General features: G+C 40.8%; 1 protein-coding gene across 1 annotated transcript in view; it reads left to right on the forward strand.

Moving 5' to 3' along the window:
• LOC128641740 (uncharacterized) overlaps positions 1-15838 on the forward strand; it is a 383379-nt gene extending 367541 nt beyond the window's left edge. Inside the window, exons 72-74 of the mRNA XM_053694265.1 lie at positions 9293-9415; positions 11031-11172; positions 15423-15838. Of these exons, the coding sequence (XP_053550240.1) occupies positions 9293-9415; positions 11031-11172; positions 15423-15427 (270 nt within the window). The 3' untranslated portion in view covers positions 15428-15838. The remainder of the gene's footprint in view (positions 1-9292; positions 9416-11030; positions 11173-15422) is intronic.
• Positions 15839-19114: the final 3276 nt, after the last annotated feature.

Below are 19114 nucleotides of genomic sequence, written 5' to 3' on the forward strand. Positions count from 1 at the left end.
CTTCTTGTACCAAGGGAAGAATTGACCGAATGGTCTCCATTTTGAAGGGGAAACTTGTTTAGACACTTAAGGTCTAAAATAGGCCGAAAAGTTACCTCTTTTTTGGGAACCACAAACAGATTGGAATAGAATCCCAGACCCTGTTCCCCCCAGGGAAGAAAACTCCCCAAATTGTCTGATATCTGGTCCGCAGATAAATTGAGAGGTGGAACCTACCTCTAGTAGGAAAGGATTGAATTCCATAGTGTAACCCTGAGATACTATGTCTGCAGGCCATCTGTGACAACTCATGAATCCATGTTTGAAGAAAAACAGAGATTCAGCCCCCCACTAGGGCCGATCCCAGATTGGGGGCAAACCCTTAATGCTGGTTTAGACTCTGCTGCAGGTTTTCACTCTGACATCCTTTAGGACTATTCTTCTTGTCTTGTGGTAGAAAAGACCCCTTTTCCACCCGTAATATCAGAAATATTCCTGTCAGATCAGGACCAAACAAGGTCTCGCCCTTGTAAGAAAGCGCCAGAAGCTTGGACTCAGAGGAAAAATCTTCTGATCAAGAATATAGCCCCAACACCCCGCAGGCTAGCACCGCAAAGCCAGATACTTGGCTCCCGGCTTAATGACTTGCATGGTAGCATCGACAATAAAAGAATTGGCCAGCTTAAGAGCCTCAATTCTGTTCTGAATCTCCTCCAACGAAGTCTCTAGCAAAATGGAATTAGACAAGGCATCGCACCAATAAGATGTGCACTTGCCACAATGGCAATATCCATATAAGCCTTCAGCTTTGTCCATTGATCCTTAAAAGAGCAGCTTTCCTCTATAGGGATCAAAGTTATCTTAACCAGAGTAGAGCGGTCCCTTCTACTTTAGGCACCGTGCGCCAAGATATTTAAATAGAGACAGCGACAGTAAACATCCGTTTAAAGACAGGAAAAAAAGGAATCCCTGACTTCTCCCATTCCTGTGAAAATTCTCCTAGCACGGTCTGGAACATCAAACAACTATTAAGTTGACTAAAAAATTTAAGGGTTGACAACGACAGGTGTATCCGAGTTGTCCAAAGAAGCCAAAACCTCCTTTAATAATACACGAAGGTGTTCAAACTTAAATTTAAAAGGTTACTACTTTAGCATCAGATGAAGGAATTATACTGTCTGAATCTGAGATTTCACCCTCAGAGGCTACTGACATAGCCTCCTCAGACTTATGAGAAAAGGCGGCCTGAGTAGCAGTAGGGGGACCAGAAACCTTACTATCTGAATCTCTAAAATTTCCTCTTGCCTTTTCTCTTTAACATAGGAAAATTAGATAATGCCACAGATTTTCCAGAGGATAACTGTGCAGCAAAATATATAGGTAAATATACTCCTCCAGGAGATTCAGAGGAACCGTAGGGCATTGCATGCGACGCCATTAAGACTTGGGACATTCGAGGAAAAAGCTGTGGCATAGCCAGAAAAGCATCATCTCTCTCTACATCCTAGAAAACAAGCTAAACATGCAGCACAGAATTGAAGAAAAAATAAAAAGTACAAATTGTGCCTTATCATAACATAAGTTGCATAGTTGGCAAAAGAATTATAATATTGTATAATGTAACCCCTTATCCACTGATCCATAGGGGACGAAGGTTCCATAATCTTATTACAAAATGCAGACTAAGTTACTCTGTACTGTCACTTTAAGAGCATCACTACGGATCCATGAACTAAGTGCAATAAACAATGCTTCATACAACATGTTTCTCTTTGGACTGTTTCATCAACAATAAAATTCAAAAAAATCGGCAGAGTTTCCCTGCCGGACTAAACACAGAAAAAAAACTGCATCCGTGAGAACGCTGCTCCGCTGATTAGAATTGAAGCGGAGAGGCGGTCCACGTGACTCGACATCAAGAGAAAAAAAAAACACAGCCTAGAAGGAAAGCGTGCACTCTTGCCTTTCCCCGCCATGAAAAGAAGTGGCGTAACCAACATGTCACAATTTTGTATAGCGAAACCGCCAATGTACTAAGCGCTAATACATATTCATTTGTGTAACAGTGCCTTTTTCCTGTACTGAAAATACACTGGAATGAGTATCAATTATGTGATGCGTCAGAATCTGCTCCTAATACAAGGTCCATTGTTTTAAAACTCTTAAAACATATTTAGACACAGTCACAGCCACCATTGCAAGACAAACTGCTCTAACTGCATCTGAGAACGACTAGTCCACAGCCAGGACCCGCACCACAGCAGAGTAGTAAACAATAAAGTCATGACATGCCACAAAAAGGCAAAAGGGAAAGTGTTTTTATAGCGCTGTAAAAACAGAATTTATGCTTACCTGATAAATTACTTTCTCTAACGGTGTGTCCGGTCCACGGCGTCATCCATTACTTGTGGGAAATGTTCTCCCCCACAGGGAAAGGCAAGGAGAGCACACAGCAAGAGCTGTCCATATAGCTCCCCCTCTGGCTCTGCCCCCAGTCATTCGACCGACGGTTAGGAGAAAAAGGAGAAACTATAGGGTGCCGTGGTGACTGTAGTGTATAAAGAAAAAAAATTTCAACCTGATTAAAAAAACCAGGGCGGGCCGTGGACCGGACACACCGTTGGAGAAAGTAATTTATCAGGTAAGCATAAATTCTGTTTTCTCCAACATTGGTGTGTCCGGTCCACGGCGTCATCCATTACTTGTGGGAACCAATACCAAAGCTTTAGGACACGGATGAAGGGAGGGAGCAAATCAGGTTACCTAAACAGAAGGCACCACGGCTTGCAAAACCTTTCTCCCAAAAACAGCCTCCGAAGAAGCAAAAATATCAAATTTGTAGAATTTGGCAAAAGTGTGCAGAGAAGACCAAGTCGCTGTCTTACATATCTGGTCAACAGAAGCCTCCTCTTACCAGAGTAAACGACAAACAAGGATGAGGTTTGTCTAAAATCTTTTGTTGCTTCTAAATAGAACTTTAAAGCACGAACAACATCTAAATTGTGTAATAAACGTTCCTTCTTTGAAACTGGATTCGGACACAAAGAAGGAACAACTATTTCCTGGTTGATGTTCTCGTTAGAAACAACTTTTGGAAGAAAACCAGGCTTAGTACGCAAAACAACCTTATCTGAATGGAACACCAGGTAGGGTGGATCACACTGCAAAGCAGATAATTCCGAAACATTTCTAGCAGAAGAAATAGCAACCAAAAACAGAACTTTCCAAGATAGTAACTTAATATCTATGGAATGTAAAGGTTCAAACGGAACCCCTTGAAGAACTGAAAGAACTAAATTTAGACTCCAAGGAGGAGTCATGGGTCTGTAAACAGGCTTGATTCTAACCAAAGCCTGAACAAAAGCTTGTACATCTGGCAAAGCTGCCAGACGTTTGTGCAACAAGACGGATAATGCAGAAATCTGTCCTTTTGGAGAACTAGCTGACAATCCTTTATCCAAACCTTCTTGGAGAAAGGAGAGAATCTTTGGAATTTTAATCTTACTCCAGGAGAATCCTTTGGATTCACACCAACAGATATATTTTTTCCATATTTTATGGTAAATCCTTCTAGTCACAGGTTTTCTGGCTTGGACCAGAGTATCAATCACAGAATTTGAAAACCCACGCTTGGATAAAACCAAGCGTTCAATTTCCAAGCAGTCAGCTGCAGAGAAACTAGATTGGGATGTTCGAATGGACCTTGTACTAGAAGGTCCTGTCTCAAAGGTAGCTTCCATGGTGGAGCCGATGACATATTCACCAGGTCTGCATACCAAGTCCTGCGTAGCCACGCAGGAGCTATCAGAATCACCGAGGCCTTCTCCTGTTTGATCCTGGCTATGAGCCTGGGGAGGAGAGGAAACGGTGGAAACACATATGCTAGGTTGAACAACCAAGGCGCCACTAATGCATTCACTAGAGTCGCCTTGGGATCCCTGGATCTGGACCCGTAGCAAGGAATCTTGAAGTTCTGACGGGACGCCATTAGATCCATGTCTGGAATGCCCCATAATTGGGTTAACTGAGCAAAGACCTCCGGATGGAGTTCCCACTCCCCCGGATGGAAAGTCTGACGACTCAAATAGTCCGCCTCCCAGTTGTCTACTCCTGGGATGTGAATAGCAGATAGATGGCAGGAGTGATTCTCTGCCCATTGGATTATCTTGGTTACTTCCTTCATCGCTAGGGAACTCTTTGTTCCCCCCTGATGATTGATGTACGCAACAGTCGTTATGTTGTCCGACTGAAATCTTATGAACCTGGCTTCCGCTAGCTGAGGCCAAGCCAGGAGCGCATTGAATATTGCTCTTAGTTCCAAAATGTTTATCGGGAGAAGCGACTCTTCCCGCGACCATAGGCCCTGAGCTTTCAGAGAGTCCCAGACCGCGCCCCACCCCAAGAGGCTGGCGTCGGTCGTGACGATGACCCACTCCGGTCTGCGGAAACTCATTCCCTGAGACAGGTGATCCTGGGTCAACCACCAGAGAAGTGAGTCCCTGGTTACCTGGTCTACTTGAATTTGGGGAGACAAGTCTGTATAGTCCCCATTCCACTGATTGAGCATGCACAGCTGTAATGGTCTTAGATGAATTCGAGCAAAAGGAACCACATCCATTGCTGCGACCATTAGTCCTATTACTTCCATGCATTGAGCTATGGAGGGTTGAGGAATAGAGTGAAGAACTCGACAAGCTTTTAGAAGCTTTGTCTTTCTGACGTCTGTGAGAAAGATCTTCATTTCCACAGAATCTATTATTGTTCCCAGAAAAGGAACCGTTGTGGACGGTGACAGTGAACTTTTTTCTATGTTCACTTTCCACCCGTGAGATCTGAGAAAAGCCAACACAATGTCTGTATGAGCCCTCGCTTTGGAAAGAGACGACGCTTGGATTAGGATGTCGTCTAGATAAGGTGCTACAGCGATGCCCCTCGGTCTTAGGACCGCTAGAAGGGACCCTAGCACCTTTGTGAAGATTCTAGGAGCGGTGGCTAAACCGAATGGAAGAGCCACAAACTGGTAATGTTTGTCCAGAAAGGCGAACCTCAGGAACTGATGATGAGATTTGTGGATTGGGATATGCAGATACGCATCCTTCAGATCCACGGTAGTCAAAAATTGACCCTGCTGGATTGTTGGTAAGATTGTCCGAATGGTTTCCATCTTGAAGGATGGAACTCTGAGGAACTTGTTTAATATCTTTAAATCCAGAATTGGCCTGAAAGTTCCCTCTTTTTTGGGAACCACAAACAGGTTTGAGTAAAACCCTAGACCTTGTTCCCCGGAGGGGACTGGGTTTATCACTCCCATCTTTGATAGGTCTCTTACACAATGTAAGAATGCCTGTTTCTTTATCTGGTCTGAAGATAAGCGAGACAGGTGGAACCTTCCCTTTGGAGGAAGTCCCTTGAATTCTAACAGGTATCCCTTGGAAACTATCTCTAGTGCCCAGGGATCCAGAACATCTCTTGCCCAAGCCTGAGCGAAGAGAGATAGTCTGCCCCCTACCAGATCCGGTCCCGGATCGGGGGCTACCCCTTCATGCTGTCTTGGTAGCAGCAGCAGGTTTCTTGGTTTGTTTACCCTTGTTCCAGCCTTGCATGGGCTTCAAAGCGGGTTTGGGCTGGGCCGCGTTACCTTCTTGTCTAGCGGCAGTGGAGTTATTAGACGGTCCGTTCCTGAAATTGCGAAAGGAACGAAAATTAGACTTGTTCTTAGCCTTAAAAGGCCTATCCTGTGGGAGGGCATGGCCCTTACCCCCAGTGATGTCTGAAATAATTTCCTTCAATTCCGGCCCAAAAAGGGTCTTACCCTTGAAAGGAATATTCAGTAACTTAGTCTTGGACGACACGTCTGCCGACCAGGATTTTAGCCAAAGCGCCCTCCGCGCTACTATAGCAAAACCGGAGTTTTTCGCCGCCAATTTCGTTATTTGAAAGGCGGCATCCAATATAAAGGAATTAGCTAACTTTAATGCGTGAATTCTGTCCATGACTTCTTCATAGGAAGTCTCTTTCTGGAGCGACCTTTCTAGTTCTTCGAACCAAAAGGACGCCGCTGAAGTGACAGTAATAACACAGGTAGCTGGTTGAAGGATGAACCCTTGCTGAACAAAAATCTTTTTAAGCAATCCTTCCAATCTTTTATCCATAGGATCTTTGAAAGTGCAGCTGTCCTCTATAGGAATAGTTGTGCGCTTCGCTAGTGTTGAAACAGCTCCCTCAACCTTCGGGACCGTTTGCCATGCGTTCCTTCTAGGGTCTACTATGGGAAACATTTTCTTAAATATAGGAGGTGGGGCAAAGGGTACACCTGGCTTCTCCCACTCCTTTTCCACTATGTTCGCTACCCTCTTAGGTATTGGAAAAGCGTCGTCGTGCACTGGGACCTCTAAAAATTTGTCCAATTTGCACAACTTCTCTGGTACTACCATGGAATCACAGTCATCCAGAGTAGCTAATACCTCCTTAAGCAAAGCGCGGAGATGTTCTAGCTTAAACTTAAATGCCACTAGATCAGGTTCTGCCTGTTGAGAAATTTTTCCTGAGTCTGAAATTTCACCCTCAGACAGCCCTTCCCTCACAGCCAATTCCGATTGATGTGAGGGTAAAATAGATAAGGCATTGTCAGCGTCTGATTGTTCATCCTTTTTATCTGTATTTAAAACTGAACAATCACGCTTTCTCTGAAAAACTGGCAGTTTGGATAAAAGATTTGCTATAGAATTATCCACTACTGCTGATAATTGTTGCATAGAAATAAGCACTGGCGCGCTAGGTGTCGCCTGCACGGGCAAAGCTGGTGTAGACACAGAAGGAGAGGATGTAGAGCTATCCCCACTACCTTCATTAGATAAATGATCTTGGGCAACATTATGAAAAATAACAGAGCTGTCCTGATTTTGTTTGGACGCTATGGCGCAATTATCACAAACACTCGAAGGGGGAACCACATTTGTCTCTATACACACAGAACATAGGTTATCTGATAGAACAGACATGTTAAACAGATTTAGGCAGGCAAACAATGCAATAAAAACGATTTTAAAAAAAAAACGTTACTGTCTCTTTAAATAATAAAATGACACATTTATTTCTGAATGTTCAAAAAACTATGAAGGCAATATCCGATTTTTCTGAAATTTGGACCCCGGTGTCTTAATGCTTAGAAAGTATTGCACAGCAAATATGGAGACTCTAGCTCTTAAAACAAGCAAACCGGAGCTAATTGTTGGATTTAACCGTTTTTACACACCACAATCCCAGCTACAGCCTTGCTGCAGCTTTTTACCTTCCTTAGGGGTCACCATTCACAGAAAAAAGCCTTTTGGAGTCACTTTCTGAACCACAGGACCCTCTCACATGAATCTGCATGCACTGCCTTGAAATTCAACTGCACATCTGAAGTGCCAAAATGAGGCTTCCTCCCTCAGCACACTAGAGTGAAGGGGCCTTCCTGACTAGATTTAGGTGTCTAAAACAAGCCAGATCAATAAAAAACGTTCCCAAGTGTATGTGAGCTTATAAAATATTTCAAATGGTATAATATTGTAATAAAAACCAATCGATTTAGCCCCTAACAGTGTCTACCAGCATAAAAAATAAAAAGGGGAAGCCTGTTATCTTTTTTGCTGAGGTGAAAGAAAAATGGCTTACCGTTTCCCCTGAGGGGAAAAATGACTGTCATCTAGCATTAACCTGTGTTAGGAGACTAGTCATACTTGAAGCAGATGAGTCTGCAAACTGTTACCCCCAACTGAAGTTCTCTTGTTTCAACAGTCCTGCGTGGTAACAGTAATGGATTTTAGTTACTTGTGCTAAAATCATAGCCCTCTTAAACAGAAATCTTCATCACTTTTCTGTTAGAGTAAATAGTACAAGCCAGCACTATTTTAAAATAACAAACTCTTGATAGAAGAATAAAAAACTACAACTAACACCACAAACTCCTCGCCATCCCCGTGGTAGATGCTACTTGTTCAGAGCGGCAAGGAGAATGACTGGGGGGCGGAGCCAGAGGGGGAGCTATATGGACAGCTCTTGCTGTGTGCTCTCCTTGCCTTTCCCTGTGGGGGAGAACATTTCCCACAAGTAATGGATGACGCCGTGGACCGGACACACCAATGTTGGAGAAAAAGTAATAATCCCTGTCTCATTAAGTAAAAAGCCCCAAGTCTTTCATGGTCTTACTACACAATATCAGTGCTTGCTCCCTGCCTGTAAATATCCTTAGAAAGGATATATATGTCCCAAATAAAGTTGCAGTTACCTTATTAAATGCACAGTCTCTAAAAACCCAGAAGACAAAAGACACTTACCTGCAGTCTGGCCGTCCGACAGGAGGACAGCTTACACAGTATAAGAGGACACATGCTCCTCACAGGGACCTGTAGAAAGAGAGAGAACAGAGTAACCTACTCTGGCTTTCTATACCATGGGCAGCAAATATGTTAGGAAAACACAGCAAGGCCCACCTTACAAGTTCCTAACTGCTTTAAAGCCACCACTGCCCTACTGAAGAGACCAACGTGGAGTACAGCTAGACCCAAAAATCTTGCTCGAAGCGAAAAGATATTACATTTTCTTCAGACACCAAATCTTCACCTCCTCCATTGTACAGGGGCAAAGAGAATGTCTGGGGATGGATAGGGGAGTGATACTTAGCTTTGCTGTGGTGCTCTTTGCCTCCTCCTGCTGGCGAGGAGTGATATTTCCAACAGTAATTGAGGACGTTGTGGACTCCCCATATCTTAGGAAAGAAACAGGAGTTAAGAAGCAGCGGTCTTAAAACCACTGCTCCTTAACTCGTACGCCTCCTCTGAGGCTGCGGACATCAATCCATCCGATCTCATACGATCGGGTTGATTGACACCCCCTGCTAGTGGCCGATTGGCCGCAAATATGCAGGGGGCGGCATTGCACAAGCAGGTCACCAGAACTGCTTGTGCAATGTTAAATTCAGCGATGTCGGGCGAACAAGATCCGCTACAGCGGATCATGTCCGTCTGACTTAATAAAATCGGCCCCTAAAGGGGAATATGTTAACGCGGTTACGATATTCAGACTTCATTTTTTTGCACGCCGGGTTAGCGTTTGTGCAAAATCTTTCCACTTTCAACTTGTAATACGCACACTACCTGTGCTTAACACGAGAGCGGGAGTGATATATAGCGCTCCACTCGTAATCTAGTCCATAATGGATTGGGCACTAACACCTAAAGCTGTTAAAATCTGTTCATACAGTTGTTATCTTAGAGCAAGTGTGTATGTGTAAATGCGAACAGTGTGTCACTAGTGGTTTATTGCTCCATAGGTTGACAGCCAGTGTAACCCTGCAAGGAAGAAGCCAAAGGCTTGTCCCACTGCACATCACCACAAGCTATGTAAAGCCTTGTTCCAGGGAGCCCGCTCCGTACTCAGAAACTGCTTTAAAGTGGTATGTTATATTGCACAACATTTAGACATAAATATAAAAATGTGCACTAATATGTATAACCCATAGACAAGTTGTTTTTTTATTATCTTCAAACTTCTGTTCTACAGAGAATATGGGAAATTAAATACAACAAATGTTGCGTATATGAATTATTTAAATATTTTAGATGAAAAAGATTAAAGTGATGGTAAATTCAAGCGTATAACAAACGCTAGGATTTACCATCACTAAAAAAAAACAGCTTCAGTCATCATTTACTAAAAAACGCTGTTAAACTCACCCTATATGTGCTGCAAGTATATTGTGACGTTTCCACCTCTAAACCAATAGCCGTGCGTGTCAACTGACATCCTAGCACAGCAATTGGTTTAGGAGGTGGAAACGTCACCTCATTGAAGAAGAGCGCTGTGCTGTGGGCGGCCAGAGCCTCTGAGATGGCAATCTAATCGCTGCACAGATAGGGGGAATTTAACAGTGTTTTTTTAGTGATGACTGAAAATGTTTATTTTTAGTGATGGTAAATCCTATCATTTTTTTTTATACAATTGGATTTACCATCACTTTAAGTTAAAGGGACACTGAACCCAAATGTTTCTTTCGTGATTCAGATAGAGCATGCAATTTTAAGCAACTTTCTAAAATACTCCTAGTATAAATTTCTTTGTTCTTTTGCTATCTTTATTTGAAAAAGAATGCATCTAAGCTTTTTCTTGGTTCAGTACTCTGGACAGCACTTTTTTATTGGTGGATGAATTTATCCAGATAGAGCATGCAATTTTAAGCAACTTTCTAATTTACTCCTATTATCAATTTTCTTCGTTCTCTTGCTATCTTTATTTAAAAGCAGGAATGTGATGCATAGGAGCTGGCCCATTTTTGGTTGAGAACCTGGGTTATGCTTGCCTATTGGTGGGTAAATGTCAGCCTCCAATAAGCAAGCGCTAACCGTGGTGCTGAACCTAAAATGGGCTGGCTGCTAAGATTTACATTCCTGCTTTTAAAGTAAAGATAGCAAGAGAACGAAGAAAAATTGATAATAGGAGTAAATTAGAAAGTTGTTTAATAGTTAATGCTCTATCGGAATTATGAAAGAAAAAAATTGGGTTCAGTGTCCCTTTAACAAGCTTAACCCTACCATATTCCATACATCCATTGTTTGCTCTCTGTACTTATATCTGCCCATAATTAGCTTCAGCTGAAGAGATAAGGGGCTTTTAGGTTATAACAAATGTTACCAGTATTCAAACAACTAATGTAAATGTTAATATTATTTTCAGACTGTCATTATGGCTAGCATTTCTTTGTTTAATACCCCTTAAATCTATGAGCTCAGTCTGTGTAAATGTCATTAAAGGAACAATGCAGCTGGATTCAAAGCATCTACATCAACCATCAAAAGGGCCAGGTTAGCTGTCCCACCCCACTGCTGTTTGCATAGCACTTCTGTAGTCAGTACTGACATTTCCAGTACAGATGGCAGCTATTTTAAATGAAATAAATACAGAATGTGAGCACAGGAGATAATAAAACACATCTATATTTATTTGATTGCATATGACACAACAGATCTGTAAGCACAGCTTGGGTACCAGTAACAAAGGTTCTGTTCCTGCAGATTTCTCCAACACCGTTCTACAGCTTGTGTGTAGATGATATATGCGAGTCAAATGATATAAAGCCCATCTGTAATCTGGCAGCGGCCTATGTCCATCTGTGCAACAGAAACTTTGTTCCAATTGAAATCCCTTCCCATTGTGGTAAGTAGGAGAAATGTTATTTTTTAGGATGAATGATAAAACTTAAAGCGACAGTCAACTCCAAAATTGTTATTGTTTAAAAAAAGATAGATAATCCCTTTATTACCCATTCCCCAGTTTTGTATAACCAACACAGTTATATTAATGTACTTTTTACCTTTGTGATTCCCTTGTATCTAAGCTTCTTCTGACAGCCCCCTGATCACTTGACTATTTATTATCTATTCACTTGCATTTTAGCCAATTAGTGCTGTGTTAGATTCCACAGGCGTGAGCACAATGTTATCTATATGGCTCACATGCACTAGCAGGCTCCTGCTGTGAAAAGCTAATAAAAAGTATGTGATAACAGGCAGACATTTAGAGGTTTAAATGTTATAAAGTATAATAATATAACAGTTAAGAAAAAAGAACCTGCAAGGGGATCTCGTGGGGGCACACCTAATCGGTGATGAATAGAGTCCAATGCTAATATGCTAATAGCATTATTGGTTCCAAAATAGTGATTTAAAAGATAGACATGATGGCCTGTATGATTGAATTAGTAGGTTCGAGGCAGCTCTGCTTGGGCCCGGTGTATTAAGCAATCTGTAGCAATTATATAAAGAAAAGAGGGCGCCTCATAGTGTATTTCGTACCAGATAGGTGTGTAAGCACATAGACAGTATTAGGCTTATCAGATGAAGTTGCACCGTTCTATGACCGGTGCTTGCAGGCAGGCTAGCACTCTGCAGCGGCTAGTACACTGTTTTGGGATTCCAAGTTGTACTTCAGAGGGGAGTTTGGTATGCTCCTGTTTCCACTGACAAAGCAAAGTGGATTTCCAATCGAAATGATAAAGAACAACGGGGCTGCTCCCGGTCGGCATACAAGACAACTTCCAGATGTAAAATTTAAAAACAAGGCTTTATTTGCTCCAGCAACGCGTTTCTCGACCGCCAAACGGGTCGTTTCATCAGACAATAAAAAACGGATACAATAATCCTTGATTAACAACATTAAATACACTTTTTGAAAATAAAAAACTGAAGTTGTCATGCTCAGAAGGCACCAATCGAATGCTCAACCTAATTGTTTATACATTGGCATTAACATTAAAAAGGTATAACTATAATCAAATATATCTTAAATTAACATATCGCTACAAAATCAGTACATTTTATAAAGCGTTCTCGTCTTAGATTTTTTTTAATAATATATACTTTCTTTGTCACCTACATTCCCAAATGCCATTTTAGATCTAGTAGTTTCCAATTAGTATATACAATATATAATTAACGTTTTATGTCACAAGGTTCATGTCACCTTATAATCATATCCGGACAAACAATACACATTTACACTCTAGAACCACTTTGCACTTACATTTCACATTTACCTCCCCAATACATATGATCATTCAATTTTTTTTTCATGTTATGACCAATAGACACCTAACTGTAGAAATGTACACAAGCGTATCATTTAAACTATTACCGTTACCAAATAGCCATTTCCTAAATCATGAAACAGGAATAGTCTGAAGTTTCTCACAGAAGGGAGGGTATCAGATAGTCTGAAATATACTAATAAAGATCAGACCAGATTTAATTCTCTTTTTGGTTTAATTAAGCTAATGACCTCCTTACGAATGGCTAATAACTTCAATATATGAACACGAACATTTGGCATATTTGCATTGTTTTTGGAGATAAGCTTGTGCTGATTATATATTTCACCATCCCCTTTGTGGTTTATTGTTCTGAAGAAATAGAATATCAATACTATTGTAATAACTATTAAAGATATGTAGCAGGTCCCTATACACATATAGGGTTTCTATATATGTTTCTACACACAATTTAGGGCCATAAGAAAAATAACAGAACACTAACAAAAAAGATAGATACATTTTTAAATATGTATTTTTAAAAAAAAATAAAAAATCTTTTGAACGTGTGACAATTGAACATGCCATATAGGTCGCTACATTATTACATATTTCATGCATGAGTAAACGGATAACAAATTACTTATTTGTCACCTTTTCAGTTTACGATTTTTAGAAAGATAAACACATATTCAAAATATCTTTTTTTTAGCAGAAATACAACACTAAGATGCTAAATACCCTTTTTTTTTATAATATATAAGACGAGAACGCTGTATAAAATGAACTGATTTTGTAGCGATATGTTGATTTAAGATATATATGATTATAGTTACACCTTTAATGTTAATGCCTTTCAGGTTAAGGGTTTTATCGTTAATGTATAAACAGGTTGAACATTCAATACAAAATGTACTGATACACTGTATAAAATGTACTGATTATGTAGCGATATGCTGACTCAAGATATATATGACTATAGCTATATTATGAATGTTATTGCCTTCCATGTTAAGAGTTTTATCGCCAATGTATAAACAATTAGGTTGAGCATTCGATTGGTGCCTTCTGAGCATGACAACTTCCGTTTTTTATTTTCAACAAGTGTATTTAATGTTGTTAATCAAGGATTATTGTATCCGTTTTTTATTGCCTGATGAAAAAACCCTTTGGTGGTCGAGAAACGCATTGCTGGAGCAAACAATGCCTTGTTTTTAAATTTTACATCCGGAAGTTGTCTTGTATGCCGACCGGGAGCAGCCCCGTTGTTTTTTTATCATCATTTCGATTTGGAAATCCACTCTGCTTTGTCAGTGGAAACAGGAGCATACCGAACTCCCCTCTGAAGTACAACTTCGAATCCCAAAACAGTGTACAAGCCGCTGCATAGAACGGTGCAACTTCATCTGAGAAGTCTAATACTGTCTATGTGCTTACACACCTATCTGGTACGAAATACACTATGAGGCGCCCTCTTTTCTTTATATCATTAATATAACAATGTTAGTTGTGCAAAGCTGGGGAATAGTAGTAAAGGCATTATCTATCTTTTTAAAAAACAATTTTGGTGGTGACTGTCCCTTTAAAAAAATACTGAAATTTGTCTCAACAAATTCACTGAACTGTGGTTTGTAGCATTAAACACTCATTATTATAAGTGTACAATTTTACAAGTAAACAAACATAAAATATGTTCATGGGTAAAATAAAACAGATACAAGTTGTTAACTATTAAATTCCACCACAAAAGCATTTAGCAAATACCATAATATAAGATCTTGGCATCTGTTTGTATATTGCCCTATGTCATTTTACTACAAGATACCGTAAAAAAACATTTTTTATAAAGAAAAAAATAATCTGTAATGACTTTAAAAGGATGTGGAAATGGATTTTTCATGATAAGGATATAATGTACATTTAAAAAATGATATGGTATACTGCTATTGAAACAAAAAATTCTTACCTAATAAATTCATTTATTTGATGGTGGTGAGAATCCATGTGCCATTACTCCAGGGTTTCAACATTCCAGGCAAAGATACCCAAAATTCCACAAGCTTTTAATCCCTCTCACCTCTCTGGTATCCCATTCTAACATATAGCAGAGAAAATTAGAAAAATAGAGAAGGACAAAGCAGGGTAAAAAAAAAAAAAAAAAGTGAATACTAAAACTACTGCCAACTGGAAAAATATAAAAGGGTAGGTTTCATGGACTCTCACCACCATGAAAGAAATTCATTTATCAGATAAGCATAAATGTTCTTTTCTTTCATAAGGTGGTGAGAGTCCTTGAGCCATAATAACTCCTGGGAGGATATCACAAAGAGTACAATGGCAATCCAACAGGAGGAGGCAAAGGGACAGGTCCCCGCAACCTGTGGTAGGCTAGTGATAAACTCCCGCAGGAGAATTAAATTCACTGCCTAAGCACGCTAATATTCCCCTCTATGTAAATCCCGGGTTCCTCTGGGGAAAAAAAGGGTTTCACATAGGTCTGAGAACCCCTGTTGAAGAAGCTGGAGCATCTAATTTCTTAAGATTCCTTCGGAGAGTCAAAGATAAGACTGAGATACCAGATTGGTGAAGGATTAAAAACTTGTGGAATGTTGGGTATCTTGGCCTCCTTCTGGTAATCAGCAGGTAAATCCCATTAGTAATGTCTTGTGGACTCTCACCACCTTACGAAAGAAAATTTGAAAGAGGTTTTTTAAACTGTACACTGTCTGAATCATGACAGTTTAATTGTAACTTTGCCCTTTAAGCCCACACCAATGCAAACACAATTTACTTAGTGAAAAAAAAAATAATGTGTAGATTTAATGATTTCATATCCTTTGTTTGAATAAGAATTTGTTTTTTATTTCACTTTTATTTTTAGGGTGAAAATGTGTATTAGTCATGCTGACACTAGAATGTAGCAACACCGAGTGTATTTCTGATCATATAACATTCTGTGTTTGCAAAAGCCAACATGAGATCTTGGATTACCAGACTCTGCAATGTAAAACAATGCAGCAAAGTAAAGAAAAAAGGACTTACTTGTGCCCTAGCAAATTGTTATTGTTAGTAAATCATCTTTAAATTAAACAGACCATCAGTTGCTCAGCATTTAATGTATATACGTGAGGTAGATTATCACACAAATCTTCCATGTAAGATATTCAGAAATCTAATTGCTGCTAACCAACTACATACAGAGTAACTGAAATGTGACAATGTGCTGTATAATGTCCCATTTACTGTAGTGGAGATACTTGGATATATAAATATTAAAGTATTTTTCAATATTAACAAGTCTTGATATTTTTGTCAGTTCTTTGCTTTGCCAGCATTCAATAAGGATGGAAAATTATTTGTGTAAACCATGAAATCCCTTTGAGATCAACAGTTCTCTGTGGAAATGTTGCCCCTTTAAACATGACAAAGTGCACCTTTATTTGCAGGGCTTATTCTATAGCCCCCTTGTCCCATTATAAGGCACAACAGAACCAAAATAAAAACCTCTAATAGTTATCCATAAGACGCTAACCTTAGTGCTCTGGGTCTTGTAGGGGTTTCATCATGTGTAATGAAGGCCTCGCTAGCAGAATTCGTATCTGGTGTGCAAACAAAACCCAATACAAAAGGTTTCAAAACTAAAAGCAAGGGATGGAAACTATTAGCCAAGTTTAGTTCACTACATGCAAAGCATTTTTACAAGTGACAAACAGTATATTTAAAGGACCACAAAATTTGATAATGGAAGTAAAATGGAAAGTGTCTTAAAACTCCTGTTCTATCTGAATCATAAAAGATTTTGACTTGAGTGTCCCTTTAAATAATTTGTGTTTCTTTATATTTAATACAGAAAACAGAATTTATGCTTACCTGATAAATTTCTTTCTCTTACGGTGTATCCGGTCCACGGCTTCATCCTTACTTGTGGGATATTCTCAATCCCTACAGGAAGTGGCAAAGAGAGCACACAGCAGAGCTGTCCATATAGCTCCCCTCAGGCTCCGCCCCCCCAGTCATTCGACCGACGGTTAGGAGAAAAAGGAGAACCATAGGGTGCAGTGGTGACTGTAGTTTACAAAAATAAATTTAAACCTGACTTAATTGCCAGGGTGGGCCGTGGACCGGATACACCGTAAGAGAAAGAAATTTATCAGGTAAGCATAAATTCTGTTTTCTCTTACATTGGTGTATCCGGTCCACGGCTTCATCCTTACTTGTGGGAACCAATACCAAAGCTTTAGGACACGGATGAAGGGAGGGAACAAGTCAGGTAACCTAAACGGAAGGCACCACTGCTTGCAAAACTTTTCTCCCAAAAAATAGCCTCCGAAGAAGCAAAAGTATCGAATTTGTAAAATTTGGCAAATGTATGCAGTGAAGACCAAGTCGCTGCCTTACAAATCTGTTCAACAGAAGCCTCATTCTTGAAAGCCCATGTGGAAGCCACAGCTCTAGTGGAATGAGCTGTAATTCGTTCAGGAGGCTGCCTTCCAGCAGTCTCATAAGCCAACCGGATGATGCTTTTCAGCCAGAAAGACAGAGAGGTAGCAGTCGCTTTTTGACCTCTCCTCTTGCCAGAATATACGACAAACAAGGATGATGTTTGTCTGAAATCTTTAGTTGCTTTTAGATAGAACTTTAAAGCACGAACCACATAAAGATTGTGTAACAGACTTTCCTTGTTAGAAACTGGATTAGGACACAGAGAAGGAACAACTATTTCCTGGTTAATATTCTTATTGGAAACCACTTTTGGAAGAAAACCAGGCTTGGTACGCAAAACAACCTTATCTGTATGGAACACCAGATAGGGTGAGTTACACTGCAAAGCAGACAATTCAGAAACTCTTCGAGCAGAAGAAATAGCTACCAAAAACAAAACTTTCCAAGATAGTAACTTAATATCTATGGAATGTAGAGGTTCAAACGGAACACCTTGAAGAACTGAAAGAACTAAATTTAGACTCCATGGAGGAGCCACAGGTCTGTAGACAGGCTTGATCCTAACTAAGGCCTGTACAAACGCCTGAACATCTGGCACGGCTGCCAGACGCTTGTGCAACAGAATAGACAGAGCAGATATCTGTCCCTTTAAGGAACTAGCTGCCAACCCTTTCTCCAATCCTTCTTGGAGAAAGGATAGTAACCTTGGAATCCTAATCTTACTCCACGAGTAACCCTTGGATTCGCACCAACAAAGATATTTCCGCCATATCTTATGGTAAATTTTCCTGGTAACAGGCTTTCTAGCCTGGATCAGAGTATCTATAACTGATTCAGAGAACCCACGCTTCGCTAGAATTAAGCGTTCAATCTCCAAGCAGTCAGTTGCAGAGAAACTAGGTTTGGATGCTTGAATGGACCCTGGATTAGAAGGTCCTGCCTCAAAGGTAGCTTCCATGGTGGAGCCGATGACATATCCACCAGGTCTGCATACCAAGTCCTGCGTGGCCACGCAGGAGCTATCAGAATTACCGAAGCCTTCTCCTGCTTGATTCTGGCTACTAGCCGAGGGAGAAGAGGAAACGGTGGAAAGACATAAGCTAGATTGAACGACCAAGGCGCCACTAAGGCATCTATCAATGTCGCCTTGGGATCCCTGGACCTGGACCCTTAACGTGGAACTTTGGAGTTCTGGCGTGACGCCATCAGATCCAGATCTGGAAAGCCCCATAGTTGGGTTAGCTGGGCAAAAACCTCCGGGTGGAGTTCCCACTCCCCCGGATGGAAAGTCTGACGACTCAGATAATCCGCCTCCCAATTGTCCACTCCTGGGATGTGAATTGCGGATAGATGGCAGGAGTGATCCTCTGCCCATTTGATGATCTTGGATACCTCCCTCATCGCCAGGGAACTCTTTGTTCCTCCCTGATGATTGATGTACGCTACAGTCGTGATGTTGTCCGACTGAAATCTGATGAATTTGGCCTCCGCTAGCTGAGGCCAGGCCTGGAGTGCATTGAATATCGCTCTCAATTCCAAAATGTTTATCGGGAGAAGAGATTCTTCACGAGACCATAGACCCTGAGCTTTCAGGGAGTCCCAGACCGCACCCCAGCCTAAGAGGCTGGCATCGGTCGTGACAATGATCCACTCCGGTCTGCGGAAACTCATTCCCTGAGACAGGTGATCCTGAGACAACCACCAGAGGAGTGAGTCTCTGGTTTTCTGGTCCATTTGTATCTGGGGAGACAAATCTGCATAATCCCCATTCCACTATTTGAGCATGCACAGTTGCAGTGGTCTTAGATGAATTCGGGCAAAAGCGACTACGTCCATTGCCGCAACCATTAGCCCTATTACCTCCATGCACTGAGCCACAGAAGACTGAGGAATGGCATGAAGAACTCGACAAGTGTTCGAAAGTTTTGACTTCCTGACCTCCGTCAGAAAGATTTTCATTTCTACCGAGTCTATTATTGTTCCCAGGAAGGGAACTCTTGTGAACGGGGACAGAGAACTTTTTTCTACGTTCACCTTCCACCCGTGAGACCTTAGAAAGGCCAGAACAATGTCCGTATGAGCCTTTGCTCTGTGAAAGGACGACGCTTGTATTAAGATGTCGTCTAGGTA

This window comes from Bombina bombina, chromosome 11, assembly GCF_027579735.1.
Source record: "Bombina bombina isolate aBomBom1 chromosome 11, aBomBom1.pri, whole genome shotgun sequence".
Classification (NCBI taxonomy): Eukaryota; Metazoa; Chordata; class Amphibia; order Anura; family Bombinatoridae; genus Bombina; species Bombina bombina.